This window comes from Vitis vinifera, chromosome 4 (assembly GCF_030704535.1).
Source record: "Vitis vinifera cultivar Pinot Noir 40024 chromosome 4, ASM3070453v1".
In the NCBI taxonomy this organism is placed as follows: Eukaryota; Viridiplantae; Streptophyta; class Magnoliopsida; order Vitales; family Vitaceae; genus Vitis; species Vitis vinifera.
In genome coordinates this window covers 19,151,504-19,170,879 of record NC_081808.1, presented here as the reverse complement: position 1 = coordinate 19,170,879, position 19,376 = coordinate 19,151,504, and the positions used below count along the sequence as shown (strand labels likewise).

Here is a 19,376-nt window from a genome sequence, read left to right as displayed (position 1 = left end):
TTCCACAAAGTAATTTCATTCTCAAACTAGTGTACTCTCGTAAAATCATAGTTGATAATTATGATTTTGAATTTTTTTTAAAATAATCAAAACAATAGTTAATGATTACAACTTTAAATTTAAGCCTAGAATCGTAATTGATGATTATAGTTAAGCTTAAATTTAAAGTTGATTCGCAGTTGGGAAAGGGAAGGAGTCTAAATCAATGGACATTAATGAAGTCAATAATTACGGTTTTGTATTTTCAAATTATGATTAATAACTAGGGTTTTGTGACAAAAAAAAAACATTATTTTTACTCAAAACTAAGGATTTAGAAAATATGTGCTGTAGGTGAGTTGGCATCAATGCCAGCCTATTTTGAGAAACCAATTTCATGTCGGTCCATGTCCCTTTCCGGGGGGGATTTTTAACATAAAAGTTTTGAGAAACCAATTTTGACCATATTGGAAGTTGTATATTAAAAAAATAATTTTCACAATTTTTATATCGGTCATATATTGGAATAAAAAATTAAATTTATGTTAAATGTATATTTTTAAAAAACCATTTTATTGAAATTAATTTTTTGTAAAAAAAATATCCTAAGGACACTTGTGGAATTTCACTTTATTATCTTATTAAAGGACCTTTATGGAGATTTTCTATCTTTTGTCCTACCTTATCCAAGAATTATCGATGGCCCTAAATGGTAATTTTCTACATAAAAAAAAACAAGTGGCATTCTCCTTGGCACGCAATTAAGTAGATAGGGCCTAGAGAAAATGTCACATCAATTATTTTCTAATTAAGAAAAATCATATGATTTTGAACTACATAAATTCAATTTAAAAAATTAAAATTGAACTTATTTTATAATAAATTCAATAAACGATAAGGATTTCTGCTTATACAAGTATGTAGTATTTAAGAAATCTTGAACAAAACTACTATAATTAAAAAAATATAAATTTTTATAAATCATTTACAATGTTTTGTTATTAGTAACAAATTATCATTAAGTTATGTAATAAATAAAACGGTTTTTGAGACTACTTTAATTTCAATTGATATAAGATGTTTTTTTACACTTTTTAAGAATTTGTTTTATAATAATTTTAAACTTCACTAAATTTTTATTTTTTAAATATTAAAAAGGTTAAAAATACATACAGAATCACGGTTTAAATATACTCATAAACAATTTTTTAATCAAACATCACCTAGAAGAATAACTCTAGGGGAAAAAAAAATTCAAAATATAATTAAGCACAAACCTATATATGTTCTTTCAAATTGAATACGTTCTTCCCTTGACGACAGTCAATCTAACAGGCCACAAGTTGGATGGGAAGCATCCCTTCAATGGAGGGCGATGCTCCCTTTTTTTGGCCTTTAGAAACCTATTTTGTAGCTCATTTATGGTGGCGTCAACAATGGCATGGCATCCAATGCAGAGTCCCACGACCCATCCCCAAGAGGTCCCCCCAACTAATTAATGACACATACAGTTCTAGAGTCTGCGTAGAAGCCAGAAACTAAGGCTACAGTTAGAGGACTCACGCTTTCCTCTTATCATGAGTGTCTCTTTCAAGCATGCGAATTGGATAAATTGAGTTGGAGCCTGCAGGGAGGGTTGCATTTTGTAAGTCAAATCTCTTCAATACCATCACTTTCCCATGGGATTTTTTTGCCAAGATATTATTATCTACTCCTTTTCCTCTTTGTTTTTGGCCTTTTAGCATGTAGGCGAAAAAGGAATCGGTGCAAAAACACTTTTTCCCTTTGACTGACAAGATTTTAAGGCGATTCTTGGGTCTAAAAAAATGTGTTTTTTCATATTTATTTTTTATAATAAAGAATATGAAATATAATTAAAATTAATTAAAATTTTAAATCACTGGATTAGCTTTCTAGGTTGTTTGATAGCGCATATATAAACAGGCAGAGATATATGATTTAAGGTAATAGCAGAGAACACCATGACTCGTGTGTAACAAAACGATACCCTTGTCATTAGGATAATCAAGAAGACCTTTATAGGGCACTTTAGCCACAACCTATAAAATATAGTTGGGAAACTTAAGAGAAGAACAGATACTTGATTTCTATGGTCCATTAATTAATTAACGTGCTCCTCAACGCACAGTGGTCAGGTGCATCCCTTTGAGTGACGGGGATGGAGGATTGGTGGAGGTTCTGTTATCCAAGGGTTGCTGGGATGATCGGCTCATCATCTGGCAATCCATGACCACATGAGACAGTGAAGTGTAGGAGGAACCACCCTTGCTTAAAGCCTTCTCGGCACTGTATTTCAATTCCTTAACTTTAGCCCTTATTGCATTCCCTTCCGAGTCCTCCATCAGCCTCCTCACCATGGTCGCTATCTCCTCCCTGCCCACCACTCCCTTGGTGGGAAACACATTTGGTCTGATGGCCACACCCAGCTCTTCGGTTAACATGACTGCGTTCATCTTTTGCTCGGCGTAGAGTGGCCATGCAATCATGGGTACCCCATTCACCATACTCTCCAGAGTTGAATTCCACCCGCAATGCGTTATGAATCCTCCAACCGATGGATGCCCCAAAATCTGGGCTTGCGGGGCCCACATGGGTACCACACATCCAACCTTTTTGGTCCGCTCCAAGAACCCATCAGGCAAGTACTCTGCGATGCCATCACGTCCGTCCGCCGATGTGAAAAGAGCCGCCGCTGCATCATCATCCATGGGTGGCCGTATCACCCAGACAAAGTTTTGACGGCTCAGCTCCAAACCCCAAGCCAGCTCAGTAGTTTGCTTAGCTGATAGAGTTCCACCGCTTCCAAACGAAACGTAAATTACTGATTCACTGGGTTGCATGCCCAGCCAGTCCAATACACCGTTCTCCGAATCTGTCGGTTCTATGGGTCTAGTAAGTGGGCCGACGGGATAGACGGGGGCCTTTACTATCTGGCCCAAGAGTTTGTCATCGCGCATGGCAGCAAGCGTTGGATGCTCCAGGTTCTCCCACGTGTTCACCAATACTCCATCGGCCATGGTGATCTCAACCGCCATGCGCATGTATGCGTGGTACATCTCATTCTTGATGTCCAGAACCGGCTCAAATACATGTTCTACCCATAACGGCTTGCACCCGGGAATTCGAGTGGGTTCTTGGAGATCAGAGCATTTGGTTTCCACCAGCTTATCGAGGACGGGTAAATATGCGGTGAAAGCAAGGAACCATGCGTTTGAAGTAATGTAAACGTACTTGAGCATCTCAAACTCATTAGCGATTTTGAAAGCTTCGAGACCAAACATATCGACTATGAGGACGGTTGGAGGAACCTTCATGGCCGAGATTGCAGAGCGGAGCCGTGGAAGGGAGCCGCGTACCATAGACAGCAGCTGTTCAAGGACAGATGCTTCTGGGTCGACTAAGATGGAGTCATTAACCACCGGAAGTGAGACCAAGTTAGGGAGATGAGGAGTGGTGGCTTGTTGGAGCAGCAGGGATTGGGCGGGTGAGACTTCAGTTGCCACCACAAAAACGGTGACTTGGAAGCCGTGATGAGTGATAAGGCGCTTTCCAAGCTCGAGAACGGGGATGAGGTGACCCATGCCAGGGCTAGCGAGTAGGGCTGCATGAGGTTTTGTGCCTTCCATGGCTGCAAAAGCTAAGAAGACGAAACTGGTAGGGGAGGAATGGGTTCAATTCAATTAACCTTGAAACTGGTTTGGTTTACATACATTCCTGGGTCTAAAGTGCCATCCTTATATAGAAACTCTTGGGTGAATTTTTATTTTATTTATTTGGATTTATAGCTAATAAAAAAATTCTCAATCTTTATTTTGGCCACTGGCCAAGTTGTTTGAGGATGCCACACTTGACTCGTCACTCATCAAGCGATGGTCCAGCTGACTAGGGGAGTGCTGTTTAGAAACGCTGACTCTTGGGTCTAGAAATGTATGCTGCATGGGTTCCCTACTTAGTCTTGAAAAGCATTTATTTTCCTTCGATCGTAGTTGGAAGCATTGATACATAAACATACCCCACCTTTATTAAAATATATATTTTCAACAAAACATATTTAAAGAAAGTCAGATAAGGTTCCGTGAGTCCACGAAAATATTCCAAAATAATGTCACAAATAATCATTTAACATTAAATTTATAATTTTTGATCTGTTAATCTGTTTTCATTTTATGAAAATAAAATATCATTTAAATACATAAATTATCATGTTCAATAGAAACTAATTAACAGGATGTTATTTATAAAATTTCTTGTATAAGATCCTCAAATTGTAATTCTTCTTAAATATTTCTTGTTCTAAATTTTTTTTTTCTCTTCGTATACATACTAGTAAATGCTTAATATGATGACAATATTGCCAGGAATGCCCTCTAGTAAGTAATTGAAAAATAAGTAAATGAAAATATTAAATTCTCATTTAAGTTGATTATTAGCATTGAAAATATTAAATTTTGAATTGCCTTTTAAGTTAATGATAGTAATTTCAAGAATTGTTTTATTACGACTAGTAATTAAAACCTTAACTAAATGAAAAATTAAATCCTTATTTAAGTTGATTATTAGTATTGAAAAGATTAAATTTTAAAATACCTTTTAGGTTTGTGATGACAACTTTAGAAATAGTTCTATTACGACAAGTAATTAAAAGCTTAATTAAATGAGAAGATTGAATTCCCATTTAAATTGATTATTTGTATTAACAAAAATATTTTTAGAAATAAAAAAAATGAAAAACACCTACTACTTTTATAGGTCATATATATATATATATTGCTTTTATTGGTTTCTGTTTTTGAATTTGTTGGATGATAATATTAATTTTTTTTTATAGTTCAATAATGTTTACAATACACATTGATAACATTACCTCTTTTAGTGTGTAGATGACTTAGATATATTATTTTCCACTTATCATTACAATTATACATAATAATTTTTTTAAGCCTTTTATATTAAAATCAAAGTTATATTAAAAAATAGAAAATTAAAAAAAAATGTAAGTTTTAAAGTGTATAAATTTTTAAATAATTTTATTATATAATACTTTTTTACTTTTTATGTTTTTCATGCATGTGATTTTTAATTTATAAATGCGTCCATAATAGAGAAATTTAATCATTATATTAAAAACATAATAACTGAATGTAAATCAATTAAGTAAAAATAAAATAATTAGAGTTTATTTGATAATGATTTTAGAAAACGATTTTATAATTCTAATACTTTAAAATTTTTATTTTTTAAGTATTATAAAAACTAAAATATTTTCTAAAATCATTACACCCATACTCTTAATCTCTTAATGTGAAATAAAATATATTTTTAAATTTTTAATTAAAATAAATAAATAAATAAATAATTTACTCTCCAAATATTTTTTTCCCACCCTTAGTGCATACCTTTTATAATTGATTGGTAAATTAAGTTCAATTAGCATTTGGTGTGCGATGAAGTTCACGCGCTTCACCGTAAACCAGCTTTGACTTTCTTAGCATCCTGCGTACTGTTTGGAGATATTATCCTACTATTATTAGGCTGTGATGAGGCGTTGACCCAGTGGAGGCGATGTGACTCTTTCTAGTGTCTTGGGTCGGCAGGATTGAATCATTGTCAGCACTTCTATCCAGTTGTGTCGAAAAATAATTCATTTTCAATAATTGCGTGGGTTGAATGGAAATAGAGATGGCTTATTACGAGATGAATTAAATTTTTATTTTTATAATAATATTATTTTATTTTATTTTTATTTTTAAAAAATTCAAAATATATTAACATTAAGAAAATAAAATTAATTTTTATTCTTATTTTCTATTTTGTGAACTGAAAAATAATCAAATTATTGAAGCATGCATGTACAAATTAAACGCCTAAATTCCGTTGCTTTAGTTTTACGTCCCCATCGTAGTGGTCCCATGTCAAGTCTAAGTAGGCATTGAAACCGTATAAAATACAAAAGTTTCTCCATGAGGAACGTGGATGGGAGGAGGATTATCGTTTTCGTGCGTGTGTGACTTTGCCGAGTGTGGACGCTGTCTGCATAACATGCTGTGCCTCGGCAGTTTCGGAAGGCACTTTTAAGAGTACTTTTCATATTTGAAAATGGAAGTGGCCAAAAAAGTTCCCATCTGAAAAACAAAAATGGAAATGCAGGTTAGGAAATACCTAAAAGTTTGGTTTTGAGAAGTATAAAATTATTAATTTTTAATAAATTAAGGTGGTGTTTGTTTTTTTACTTGATTATAAATAAAATCTTAATGCTTAATAGTATTAAATATTAAGTTGTTTGTTTTTGTAATATTTTATTTCTATTAAGTATTAAAAAGTAAAAAAAAATTAATGTGTTATTTTTCCTATTTAGAAAAAATTATATATTTTGATTTTTTTTATTTAATAAAAAGTTTATAATAAATTATAAAAAAATAAATAACCTAAATTTTGAAAATAAATTGCTTTCAATAAAAAGTAAAAAAAACAAACACCACCTTATTCTTTCTAATTTCTTATGAAAGCAAAATTTTCTCTAAATAATCCAAAAGTTAAAATATTTATGAAAATTAGTTATTTTTCAAATTCAAATATAGGAAGGGTTATTTTTACAAATTTAGGATTATTTCATAATTTTAATCAAATACTTTTTTTTTTTTCTTGTTGTAGACATTTTCATTAATAAAAATATTATTTTTAGGAATGAATCAAGTTTATGTTTCTTGTAACAATTTTAAAGACTCTCCTCTTTTCATGTTTTATGTTCGATTCCATTTAATTTTTTTCTTTAATACTTCTTTAAGTACTTTCTTATTGATCCAAAATGTTCTTGATTTGTACTTCTAATGATAAATATAACTATTTTTTTCTTGCAAATTTTTATTTTCTTTTCTTTTCATCCATAGTATTGTTTCCCATGTGATTTTTAGATTATGTACACTTTTTTTTTCTTTTTTCATGTTTGATTTCACTCAACTTTTTTTTTTTTTTTTGGGTAATACTTTCTTCCTTGTGGGAACGAATTGATACAAAATTTTCTTGATTTTGTACATCTAAGGGCGTTATGGGTAGGCACCTTTATTTATGTGTGTGACAAAGAACGTGAAATAAGCATGCCGACCACTTGATACATGTATATGAAGAATCCTCAACCCCATAGTCAACATGTATAAGGGAGTTCACAATGTCAATGATATGTGTAAATGTGTATTCTTGATCCATGGAACTTTAAGCAAAGGATATGAATGCATAGTACTCCATTAAATTACTTGTAAAGGGTATCTTAAATTAGTTTATTAATTTTAATCATATCTTAGATTTATTAAATTAAATTAATTATTTTTTTATTAACCTTGTCAAAAGTAATAATTGTACAAAGTCACTGAAAAGCGAGTTGATTGGGTGATCATGGCTTTTCCACATTTTTGGTAAGTTACAAAAGTTAATACAATGATAATTAATAATAATAGGAAAAAAATAATAAAGAGTTAGGTAAAGAAAATGAAAAGGACAATTTTAATGTTGTTGGGGATCACAAAGAGATGGTTGCAGACTAATCACCCCAAAAGTTAGGATGGTGTGAGAATTTCGCATATTCATCTTGGCCTATCCTACCCCTATTCAATTTTTTTTTCAAAATTCTAATTACATAAACATAAATACATTTTATAAATAATAAATATTATAATTTATTTTTAAAGGAAATTATTAATTTCATTTTATATGTGTTAAAAAGGTAAAATAAAAAAGAAATTAAAATAATTTTTATTTAATTATAAATATAAACAAGTGGGATATAATAAAGTAATACTTGATCTTGTCTTGAACTTGACCTAGATTTAAAAAATAAAATCTAATTTAGATCATCTTTGATTATGTTCTAGAGATCTAGTTAAATGTCTCCATATATGGGTTGACATTCACTTATGTCATATGTATTCAACCTTATCTATGCATTACTTTCCCTACGGTGCCCAATGTTTCGACACTAATTGACCAAGTGTGAGGTTGTTGCTCATCTAATCTCTTACTCATTTATATTCTATTGATTGATGTTGCCAAGGGGTTTTAGGCACATTTAGGAAAAATACATTCTATCCTACTTCTCATCAACCCAAATTTGTTGTTTAGTTGCTCACTTTGTACACTATGTATTCTTCATTGGAAGGAGAAGGGGCATAGATAAAGGTCGATGTATACTTGATGTTATGAGATCCTAGTGTTACCCATATCAGCAATCTATTATTTCTCATTATCGTTTCTCAGATCTTTAGCAAGGTCTTGAGTTCCAGCATGAGCTCCTTGTCTTTCGTTAGCCTACGCATGCCTCTTGATCGGGCCTCCTGGTCCCAGCATGTGAGCCATATTACCTAGCCAAAGATAGAAAGGGATGGGGAGGATGAGATCTAAGCACTAGTTGAGCAAGATGCTAATGAGATTGAACTTACTCGAAGCCACAAACGTGCTTCTCCTGTGCCTCTACTTGCTCCAAGCCTTCTATTGATCTTACAGCTTGTCTAAGCACCTCATAATCAAGGTTTGAAAAATTGAGAAATTTTGCTTATATTTTTTGCCAAAACGAAATTAGACACCGATTATTGGTTGGGTGAATCACTAAAAAATCAATATTTTGGGAAAATCGTGAAACTTCGCTGAAAAAATTCACCGTTTTTTTTTCTTTTCAAAAAAGCATTTTTTAAAAAAAAAAATTTACATGCGTTTTTTAATTATTGTTTTTCCAATTTATCTTTTATTTTAAATTTATATCACTCTTTTATTTTATATTATTCTTTTATTTTTAATTATTTGTATTCTCATTAATCTTATTTAAAAATGTTATTATCACTTCATTTTATTTTATTTTATATTTATCCTAATAATTTTATTTAATTTTAAATGTTTTTTTAAATATTAAAAATATAAATTTATTCAAAAATTACTAAAATATTAAAAAAAATAATAATGTTCTAATATTTTATAAATTAAAATTAACTTGATAAAATATATCATTAATATAATTTTTAATAATTTTAATTATTTAAATAGATTAATGATAATAACAAAAAATTTGTAACAAAATTTTAGAAATTAAATCTCAAATAAAATATTTCATATAAATCATTTTTATTTAAAATGTAATAAAATATGTTTTAATAAAATTAGATTTTTTGTTATAAAATGTGAGATTTTATATGGGAACATATAGATGATCATCATTTATATTGATGTATATTTCTTTGTAACTTCCTATAAAAGATATATACCTATAATGAAAATTTTCAATTCTCTTCCTACATTTTATTCTACTTTTCTTTTAATATCTTTGTTTATTTTCTTGTATTTTCTTCTTACAACACGTTATCAGTATGACGTTCTAAGTACATAGAAAAAAAGAAGAATGCTCAAGGTATAAAAGAATGACGCTCTAAGTACATAGAAAAAAAGAAGAATGCTCAAGGTACAAAAGAAAAGTGAAAAATTCACCTACAAAATTTCGTATAGGTATGTAGTCTTATTCTTTTCAAATAAAATATGAATAATGTGCATTGTATTATTATAATTTTTATTTACTTTATTTCATATCTTGAAGTTATGTAATCATATTTCATATAATTATAGATTTTAATTATATAATAACTAGAAGTTATATAGAAAAATTTTCATAATAGAAGTTATGAAAAATACGTATAATCTTCATAACCGAATGTTATGAGGTAAAATACAAAATTACAAATGCATAGTCAGAAGTTGCATATAAGATCCCTAATTACTTTTTAATTATATTATATAACTGGAAGTTATATAATACAACATTATATGGCCCAAAGCTATAAAATGAATAGTTCATGGTTTGAAACTATGTACAAATTCAAAATTACAAATGCATGGTCATAAACTATGTACATAACTCATAATTATTTGTTTTTAATTATACAATATGATTGAAAGTTATACAAAATAATATTATATACCTAGAAGTTATAAAATAAATAGTTTGTAACTTGAAACTATGCACAAATCTACATAATGAATAGTTCATAACCTAAGGATATGCACAAATTTACATTAAAAAAAAATAGTTCATACCCTAAAACTATGTACAAATTTAAATATTTTCCTGTTCTAACAAAATAATCATAGCTTAAAGCTATGAAAGATATTAACTTTTAATTTTTATTTTGTATTCACGCATTTTTCATAACTAGGAATTATTGAAACAATTTTTTTTATTAATAATTGTTTCATAGCTACAAGTTGTACACACAATTTCTAATTCTTTTGTATAATTAGAAGTTATACGAAACAAAATTGTCAATAAACAACTATATGGCTAGAAGATACATAATTTTTTTTTTTAATTTTGTTGTATAACTAGAAGTTATATCATAATATAATTATCAATTGTTTAATGTTATTATAACATTATTCAAATTTTAATTATTCATAACTTGAAGCTATGAATTTAGTAAATTAATAATTGTTAAAACTCGTATAGCTAGAAGCTATATGAATATAAGCAAAAGTTATATAAATATTATTATTCATAACCTGAAGTTATGAAAATGAAAAAATTAATATTCTTTGTACTAATCAAAGGTTATGTCAAAGTTGTTATTATGTACTTTCCTATAACTCAAAGGTATAGAGAACAAAATTTTTAATTAACAATTTTGTACAACTTTATGAAATTTATATATATAACCAAAAGTTATAATAAAATATATTATAGTCTGAAGTTATGATAACAAGTATACAGATAATATTTACATAGTATCAAAAGATTAATATTTTGTATATCAAGCTATACAAATAGGTAAGTGCTTGATAATTTTTTTATGAATTCCTATTATTAGAGGTTATATTATCATTAGTAGAAAGATTTATATATAGATGTGGAATTTTTGATTGTATGAAAGTATGATGTTTATACTTAATGTTCTTGTGTTAGAGGTGATACATTAGAATATTTTTTTCTAGTTCTTTAATACACAATAATCTTTTGATATAATAATTGAGATTTTCCAATATCTTATGTAAAATATGCTTATTTCATATAGAAAGTTGAGATTTTTGGATGGTATATATGTACTTATATTTTGAAAATTCTAGACAACATTTTTTTTATTTGGATTTACTTATTGAGAATTTAATAATAAAATTATGTATAGAAAATTTTGATTATTTTTTTTATACATGTGAAATATATGATTTGGTCATATTATTAATAAATTGATTTTGTATGTCAATTTTCTTTAAGGCATGTTTTTATGATTGAAAATTTTGAGTTATATAAAATAATATATATTATTGCATGTTGCCACATATGCTATTTTTATTATCCAAAAATAATTTTAAAATTACAATAGGTTCAACTATTGTTTTCAATATATTATGTTATATCTTTACATATATGTTTAGATGGATTTGTAGTATTTCAATTAAAGTTTTGAGGCAACAAGATGTATTAAATCATGTTATGTTCTTTTGAAACTTTAATTTATGAATTAATTTTTGCATATTGATTTAGATAATAATAATATTTTGAATAAAATTATTGATCTATCACTACAATTAGATTGATTATTGAAATACTTCATAGTTATTTCATGTATAAATTGCTCCACACTTACAAAATCAAATGTGTGAGATATTAAGAAATATATAACTTTAAATTATCTTTTTTCATATTTGTTTTGTTGTGTTATATATGCTTTCATTATTTTTACACAACTTATTAAGGTAAGTTATCATCGATGACTAGTATTTTTCCATTGATTTTAACTCTTTCTCTATGATAATATTTTTTTCAACTCTATAAAGGCGAGGTCTTTATAACATGTTTTATGATTTGTTATTTTAATGAAACTCTTGTCTCATTAATTGCATAACATTGATGACAAACAATATTAATACTATATCAAGTGATAAAAACCTGATTAAAGGCTCCAAAAGGGCTTATACTATGTCATTAGTAGTATTTGATTTCATGTGAATGTCACTTTATACTATGCTAGATCTAGAAGAATCTTGTAAGACCAACTTAGTTCCCCGGAGTAAACAATGATTTATTAATTCATTGTAAAGTTATATGAACGTACATTATAACAACCAGAAGTTTTTATGTAGTGACTAGTCTACTTATATACTTAAAAGATAGAATGACATTTTGTGCATATTATCATTTTAATGAGACAATTTTCCTGCCGTTAGGGAGAGAAGAGCCAATTCTAGAAAAACATTGTGAAATTATTTGGAATGCATTGACTTTGACTTATCTTGATTCATGTATTAATCAACGTGAATTGGAAGTTCAAAAAGATTATTTATTTTCAAGGACTTGCAAATCAACTACCAAATGTTTTAATTGATGCAAAGAAAGTGACAAAATCATTTTCACTAACCTAGAATATTCCAATGCGAATTAATGTCCTTGAATGACAATTAAATAATGCATTGATGTTCGTGAAGAATGATTAAATAATGCAATGATGTCTGTGAAAGACGATTAAATAATGAGTTGATGTTTGTTAGCAGATCGAAGGGTTGGCCGCGTCCATCAACTCCCCTTGTGTTCATCGTGGGTGCTTGTGTGAATGCACTATAAGGCTAGGATATGCGCATTTCCTAACAACAATTGCTTTTAGGAAAGTTGGTAGCGTCTGAGGTCCTACAAGTGGTATCAGAGCCAATGTCATGGGTTCGAACCCTAAGGGTGTCGCTGGGAGGGAGTTTGTTGGCAAGTCGGAGGGTTGGCTGCGTCCATCAACTCCCCTTGTGTTCGTCATGGGCGCTTGGGTGAATGCACTATAAGGTTGGGGTATGCACCTTTCCTAACAGGAATTGCTTTTAGGAGAGTTAGTAGCGCCTAAGGTCCTACAATGTCCTTGAAGAGCAATTAAATAACGAGTTAATGTCCTTGATAGACAATTAAATAATGAGTCTAAGGCACACTTGAAGCACGGTAGACCCTGAAAAAGCAAACACATTCCCTAGAAGAGGAAAACACAAGGAAAGATATATGAAAGATGGCACTCTTGAAAAAATTGCATATAAAATGAGTTATTAAAATGACTGATCAGTCTCAAGCAACCCTTGAAGATGCACAATTTAAACAAGTAGCCTTATGAGAGGCATTTGTTTTACACTTAGCTCCTAAAAAGGTAAAAGTACCTAATAATGATGAGATCTCAATTATCTACTTATATATGGAGAAAAATGAGATTGAAATACTTTTATAATTAACAATATTGTGAAACCAAGGTTTGGTTAATCTCGGTTTTTATGATAAAAAAACAAGATTTAGAACTAATGATTATATTTCAAGTGTGATTAGGCAAGACGATTTCCAAAGTGGCAATTACAAAGACAAATCAAGCCAAAGAGAAATCATGAAGAAGAAGACCACCTCAAAGAAAACTGTTTTTCAAGACCCAAACTTCATAAAATCTTTTTGTAAGGTTGTTGGTGCACTAGGATTTTCATGCATTACATTCTTTACTTATGCACCAAAATCATCCAAGAGTTATTTTGTTTTAAATGTTTTAAAATTGGATGATTTCATGTTTTCAACTAAAATCTTGTGTCAAATATTTTTCAAACTTTTTAAAAAGGTTTTAAGTTGAAAAAGTTGGTTGTTGAGCCAAAAACGGCTCAACCGGTTGAACTGGATGAGAAACCGATCGACTGCCAGCTCAATCGATTGAGGGGTGCAAAAAACCTTCTCTCTCTTCCAGAATGGTTGTTCAATCGGATGAAGAACCGGTTAACCCATACCTCAACTGGTCGAGGTCCAACGGTAACTTGCCAAGCATTAAATGCTAACGACTAGTTAACCAGTCGACCCCCAGCTCGACCGGTCGAACCCCTAACGACAAGTTTGACTTTTTTCCTCTATAAAAAGGCTTCAAATCTTCATTGTTTAAGAGCTCAACCTTCTTAAACCTTTCTTGAATATATTTGAGCATTTGAAGAGTGTTTTGAGTGCATTATTATTCTAAAACTTGCATATTATTAGTACACATTTCAATCCTAGTTTTCTTGTATCATTTGAGTTTAAAGTTTTTGTATTAGGATTTTGTGAGGTCATTTATTTATAAATCTTTGAGATGAAGTTTCTCAAGTGTGGGGTATCACTTGAGAAGTTATTCAAGAGTGGGATATCTCTTGAGGATTGTAAAGGGTGCTTAGAGCCAAAAGTCCAAAATGGTGGATTGGAACCATAATCCAATTGTATTGCTTGAAGGCTTGGTTTGGAAGGCTTGAATTAGTGGAACCTCAAGCTTGGGATTGAAGCTAGAGGAGAGTAGATGTAGACCAGGTTGCGCCGAACCACTATAAAACCTTATGTTTGCATTCTCTATTCTTTTACTTTATATGCAATTGTCTTTATATTGTTTTATTATATACTTGCATATATTTTTCTCTTACATTCATATAGTTTAAATTTGCAAAAAGAGATCATCACCCTATTCACCCTCCACCCTCTAGGGTGATTACCATAGATTGGATTAGCCTAATTTTTCTAAAAAATATATTTTCTTTCCAAGTGCCTATTGACATCACAAGAAATGAGGATCCCAAAGTAGAAATTATTGATGAATATCAACATAGAAAAGATTGGCAAAAATGGAAAGACTACATCTCGACAAAACTAGACTTATTAGAAAAATGAGAAGTATTTGGACCAATAGTCTAGATGCCTAAAGTTGTCAAACTTTTAAATATAAATGAGTGTTTATAAAAAATTGTAATGAGAAAAATGAAATCATAGGATATAAAGCGTAACTCATAGTTCAAGGTTTCTCATAGAGACCTGATATAACAAAGGCTATGAATAATTAAGGAAAATACCCAAAAGGGGGGGGGGGGGGGGGGGGGGGGGGGTGAATTGGGTTTTTCAAAATCTTTTTCCACACAACAATATATGCACAAAATAAATAAAGGAAAGAGATAAAGGTAGAGAATTCAAACTCAGATTTATAGTGGTTCGGCACTCCCTTGCCTACGTCCACTCTCCTCAATCTCCTAACCGAGTGAGGGTTCCACTAACTTGAAGCTACAATCAAGCTTTCAATCGTCTTACACTTGGATTCCGGCTCCAATGGGCTCTTACACAATCTCTTCAAAATTTGAACCACTTGAAGGCTTTCACACTCAGCTTACACAAGGATGAAACTCTCAACCTAGCTTAAGGAAGGCTCAAGTACAAGAGAAAGCTAGGATGAATTGCAAGAGTACACTAAGAATATGCAATTGATGGTTTAATGCACTAAGAAAGAAGATGAGAGCTTTTTGATCAAGAACAGGTAGGTAGGCTTTGAATGCAATTGTTCTCTTAGTCATAAATGAATAGGAGCTCTCAATTTATAGGTTTCTAAGCTCGGGAGACAAAAACAGCAGAAAGTAGCCTCGACCGGACGAGCAAAGGGTCGACCGGATCACTAGCCGTTGGAGCATTTAATGCATAGCAGGTTACCGTTGCCTCGACCGGACTTCGACCGGACAAAGGGTGAGGCTCGACCGGGAAGAGGAAGCTACTGGGAGAGAGAGAAAGTTTTTGTGTCTCCCTCGACCGGACCTCGACCGGACAAGGGAAACCGGTCGACCGGTTCCCCAACCGGTTGAGCCGGTTGGCCATAGCCTCGACCGGATGAGCCTTTTGGCCCTGAAAACCTATCCTTTTTTATTTCTTTCTTTTCCAATACTTAGGCAAGGTCTTTAGGAGAGTTAATATGTCAATTTTGAGTCAATTTGCCTAAGGTATATTTGATAAAACTCGGGTTTTAAAGAAAATCAAGTTTTAAAGAATAAACCGAGTTTTCTAAGATGCATGAAAATGTATGAACATCCTAAGTGCACTCATGCTATCATCTTACATTCATTTCCTATGATCACAAGTCTTCCAAATGGTCTTTATCCCGTATTCGTTTGATCCTTGAGATTATACCTGAGATTCTTAACAATTTAAAGCAATTAGTCACTTAACCACGGTTTGTTATCATCAAAACCTGATTAGGAGAACCCTTGGGCTAACAATCTCCCCCTTTTTGATGATGACAAACCTTGGTTATCTAGGAGACAGAGAAATCTCCCCCTCAAACTAACCATGGGATAATCAACACAAAATTTAGGAAATGTAAATCAATAACAGTGTCATATCATATATAAGCAAGAGCAAGAGTACATGAAAGCGTATGATATGCATGGAAATGAAAAAGTCTCCTAAGGTCCCTATCCTAACATATCTCCCCCTTTGGCAACATCAAAAAGAAACGAAGGGGGATCCCAAACAAAATCAAGGCTGAGGAGGTGGTGGTGGAAACACAGAACGGAGGTAAGCCATCATCTCCTCGTGCTGACTCTCCTGGCGGCTCTCAAGACGCTCCTGGCGGCTCTCAAGACGCTCAATCCTCTGTGCCAGCTGCTCAAACTGAGAGGTGAAGCCGGCCTGATACTGATCGATGCGATCTTCCACGGAATAAAAGCGAGTATCATGAACAACAGCTAACTCCTCCATACGAGTCCCGAGAGAGCTAATCTGTGCCGACAAATCCATCCAAGGTGGATGCTCAGGAGCCTGAGATAGTAGCTCGGTAAATGATGGCTCAGTCATCATAGGCTCTGAGAAGGTAGCCTCATCATGAATGCCCCCCGACTGATGTGGAGCCGGAATGTCAAGCTCTGGCCCTCTCTGCTCAAGGTCCCTCTGAGGGTCCAACTCATCCTCCATCTCTCGAATCTCGTCCTCCTCCTCTACTCCGGGGTGTAGCTGATCATGTCCCCGGGCCTGTCGCTCGGCTTTCCTAACCCAGGAGCCGTCGGGGGCCTTCTCAAGCTTCATGCGCCCCAGAGAATGCTCGTCATAAGTGTCATAGATGCTAGGTGCCTCAAACTCTGTCTTTCTACTCAAGTCTATCCCAGCATCCTTGAAGACACGAGTGAGGAAGCGGCCGTAGGGAAGCACTCGTGTGGTGCTCTCACAACAGGACATCATATGCCGCATCATCACATATCCTACATGTATCCGCCTCCCGGTGAGAAGTGAGTAGACAAGAAAGGCCTCATAGTAGGAGACCTCGTCCCGATGTCCACCCCGTGGTAATAGGATGGAGCAGATCATATGATGAAGGACTCTGCTGGGCACGGTCAGGCTATGTGCTGAAGGTTTGCCCATCCCATGGGCATCTGCAAGTCCGCACAGCCTCTGAATGGCCTCTCTAGGCTCGAACCCGGGGATAGTAGGCCATGCCTTGGCCTCATATACTCGAAGACCAACGGGAGGAACGTCAAGGATGCGACAAATGCTCTCCGGACTCAGCTCAATCTCAACTCCTCAGACAGTAGTCCTAATCGGCCCTCCAAGTCCATAGGTCATCCTGGAGTAGAATGCACGCACTAAATTCGGAAAGATAGGCTCATAGACGGTCACAACTGGCAGCCATCCCATCCTGGTGAAGAGTCCCTCAAACCCGAGACTCTGAAGTTGGAAGAAATTGATGTTTCTCCCTGGAACCACCTTTCTCTTGGCGAAATGCGTCTTGTACCTATGATAATCCTCAACTGAGCCGAAGAGGGCGGTGTCATACCTCGCCTTTCGGCGAGTCTCGGTCTGCTCGGGCTGCTGAGAGGGCTCAACAGGGCGCTTGCCCTGAGCTCTGGAAGTACCCGTCTCCTTTCGAGGAGCCATCCAAAATCCAAAAATGGAAATATGCTTGGAGAACTGAAGCTAGTAGGCAAAGAGAGAAGACTAGCCCCAAGAAGCCCTCGGCGCGCGGGAAAGGAGAAAAAATCAGAAGATGGCGCGCAAATAGAGAGGAACCCGTCAAGATCCGAAGTCCAAATCCGTCCAGAGATGAAACCCTAGCCTCAAATCTCGTCAAAGAACACTCCAAAACCTGAAATCGGTCCAAGGAATAGCCCAAACTGATCTCTGAAGGAGGGAAGATGAAGGGTCTTCGAGGAATGCCAGAGAACAGTGAAAAAAACTGACGCGCGGGGGCCTTTTAAACTTCCAACCCCGACGAACCGGTCGACCGGTTCCTCAATCGGTCGACCGCCTGGTCAACGGTCAACGTTTTCATTTTCCAATTTTTTGCGTATTCTTGTCTCGTGATCCTCCCCCCGCTCTTTTCAGTTGAAATCCCCAATTTTTGATGTCCAATGCCACGGGAATTTTGATTTTTGGTCAAAAATTGACCTATTTTCTAAGGGATTGCTATATGATGCATATGAGATGAAATTTATGCAATCATAATGCATTTCCAACAAGAATTCATTATACAAACATCAGATCAAAGAGAAATAACCCCTAGTTGTCTTCTAATATCGGAAAATTGTTCTTCACTTAGAGGTTTTGTAAAAATATCGGCAAGTTGATCTTTTGTGCTTACAAATTCAAGTGTAATGTCACCCTTTTGTGCATGATCTCTAAGAAAATGATGTCTAATTTCTATATGCTTGGTCCTAGAGTGTTGCACGGGATTTTTTGAAATATTTATGGCACTAGTGTTATCACATTTGATAGGAACATGCTCAAAAGATAAGTTAAAATCACTAAGTGTTTGTTTCATCCAAAGGATTTGAGCACAACACAAACCGGCTGCTATGTATTCGGCTTCCGCCGTTGACAAAGCTACCGAATTTTGCTTCTTACTATGCCATGAGACAAGTGAGTGTCCTAAGAAATGACAAGTGCCACTAGTGCTCTTTCTTTCAACTCTACAACCGGCAAAATCGGCATCCGAGAACCCAATCAATTCAAAATTATCACCCTTAGGATACCACAAACCAATATTCATTGTCCCTTTCAAATATCTAAGAATTCTTTTAACGGCACTTAAGTGAGATTCTTTAGGACAAGATTGAAATCTAGCACACAAGCATACACTATACATGATATCGGGTCTACTAGCGGTCAAATAAAGCAAGGATCCTATCATGCCTCTATACATAGTTGAGTCAATAGATTTACCTTTTTCATCCATGTCAAGCTTGATGGATGAGCTCATTGGAGTTTTCATCACCTTGGCTTCTTCCATGTTGAACCTCTTGAGAAGATCCTTTATATACTTTGCTTGATTGATGAAGGTTCTTTCCTTTAGTTGCTTGATTTGAAGTCTAAGGAAGTAATTGAGTTCCCTCATCATGCTCATTTCAAACTCACTATGCATACACTTAGAGAAATCTTCACAAAGAGAGTCATTAGTAGCCCCAAAAATAATATCATCAACATATATTTGAACTAGAAGCATATCCTTTTCTTTGGTTTTAATGAAAAGAGTTGTGTCGATTTTTCCCATTTTAAAACCCTTTTTCAAAAGAAATTTACTTAGTCTTTCATACCAAGCTCTAGGTGCTTGTTTCAAACCATAAAGTGCCTTTTTAAGTTTAAAAAC

The 19,376-nt window shown here is 33.2% G+C and overlaps 1 protein-coding gene across 1 annotated transcript; it reads right to left on the bottom strand.

Annotated features, from left to right (window-relative positions):
* Positions 1–1,971: 1,971 nt before the first annotated feature.
* Positions 1,972–3,719, bottom strand: LOC100265092 (anthocyanidin 3-O-glucosyltransferase 5). Its single transcript, XM_002273320.4, has one exon. It carries the CDS (start codon positions 3,624–3,626, stop codon positions 2,118–2,120), a length of 1,509 nt encoding a protein of 502 aa, XP_002273356.1. The 5' UTR covers positions 3,627–3,719; the 3' UTR covers positions 1,972–2,117.
* Between the last annotated feature and the right edge of the window lie 15,657 nt (positions 3,720–19,376).

Excerpts from the sequence above, each read along its gene's own strand:
- LOC100265092 (XM_002273320.4), bottom strand. The coding sequence starts at position 3,626 with ATGGAAGGCACAAAACCTCATGCAGCCCTACTCGCTAGCCCTGGCATG.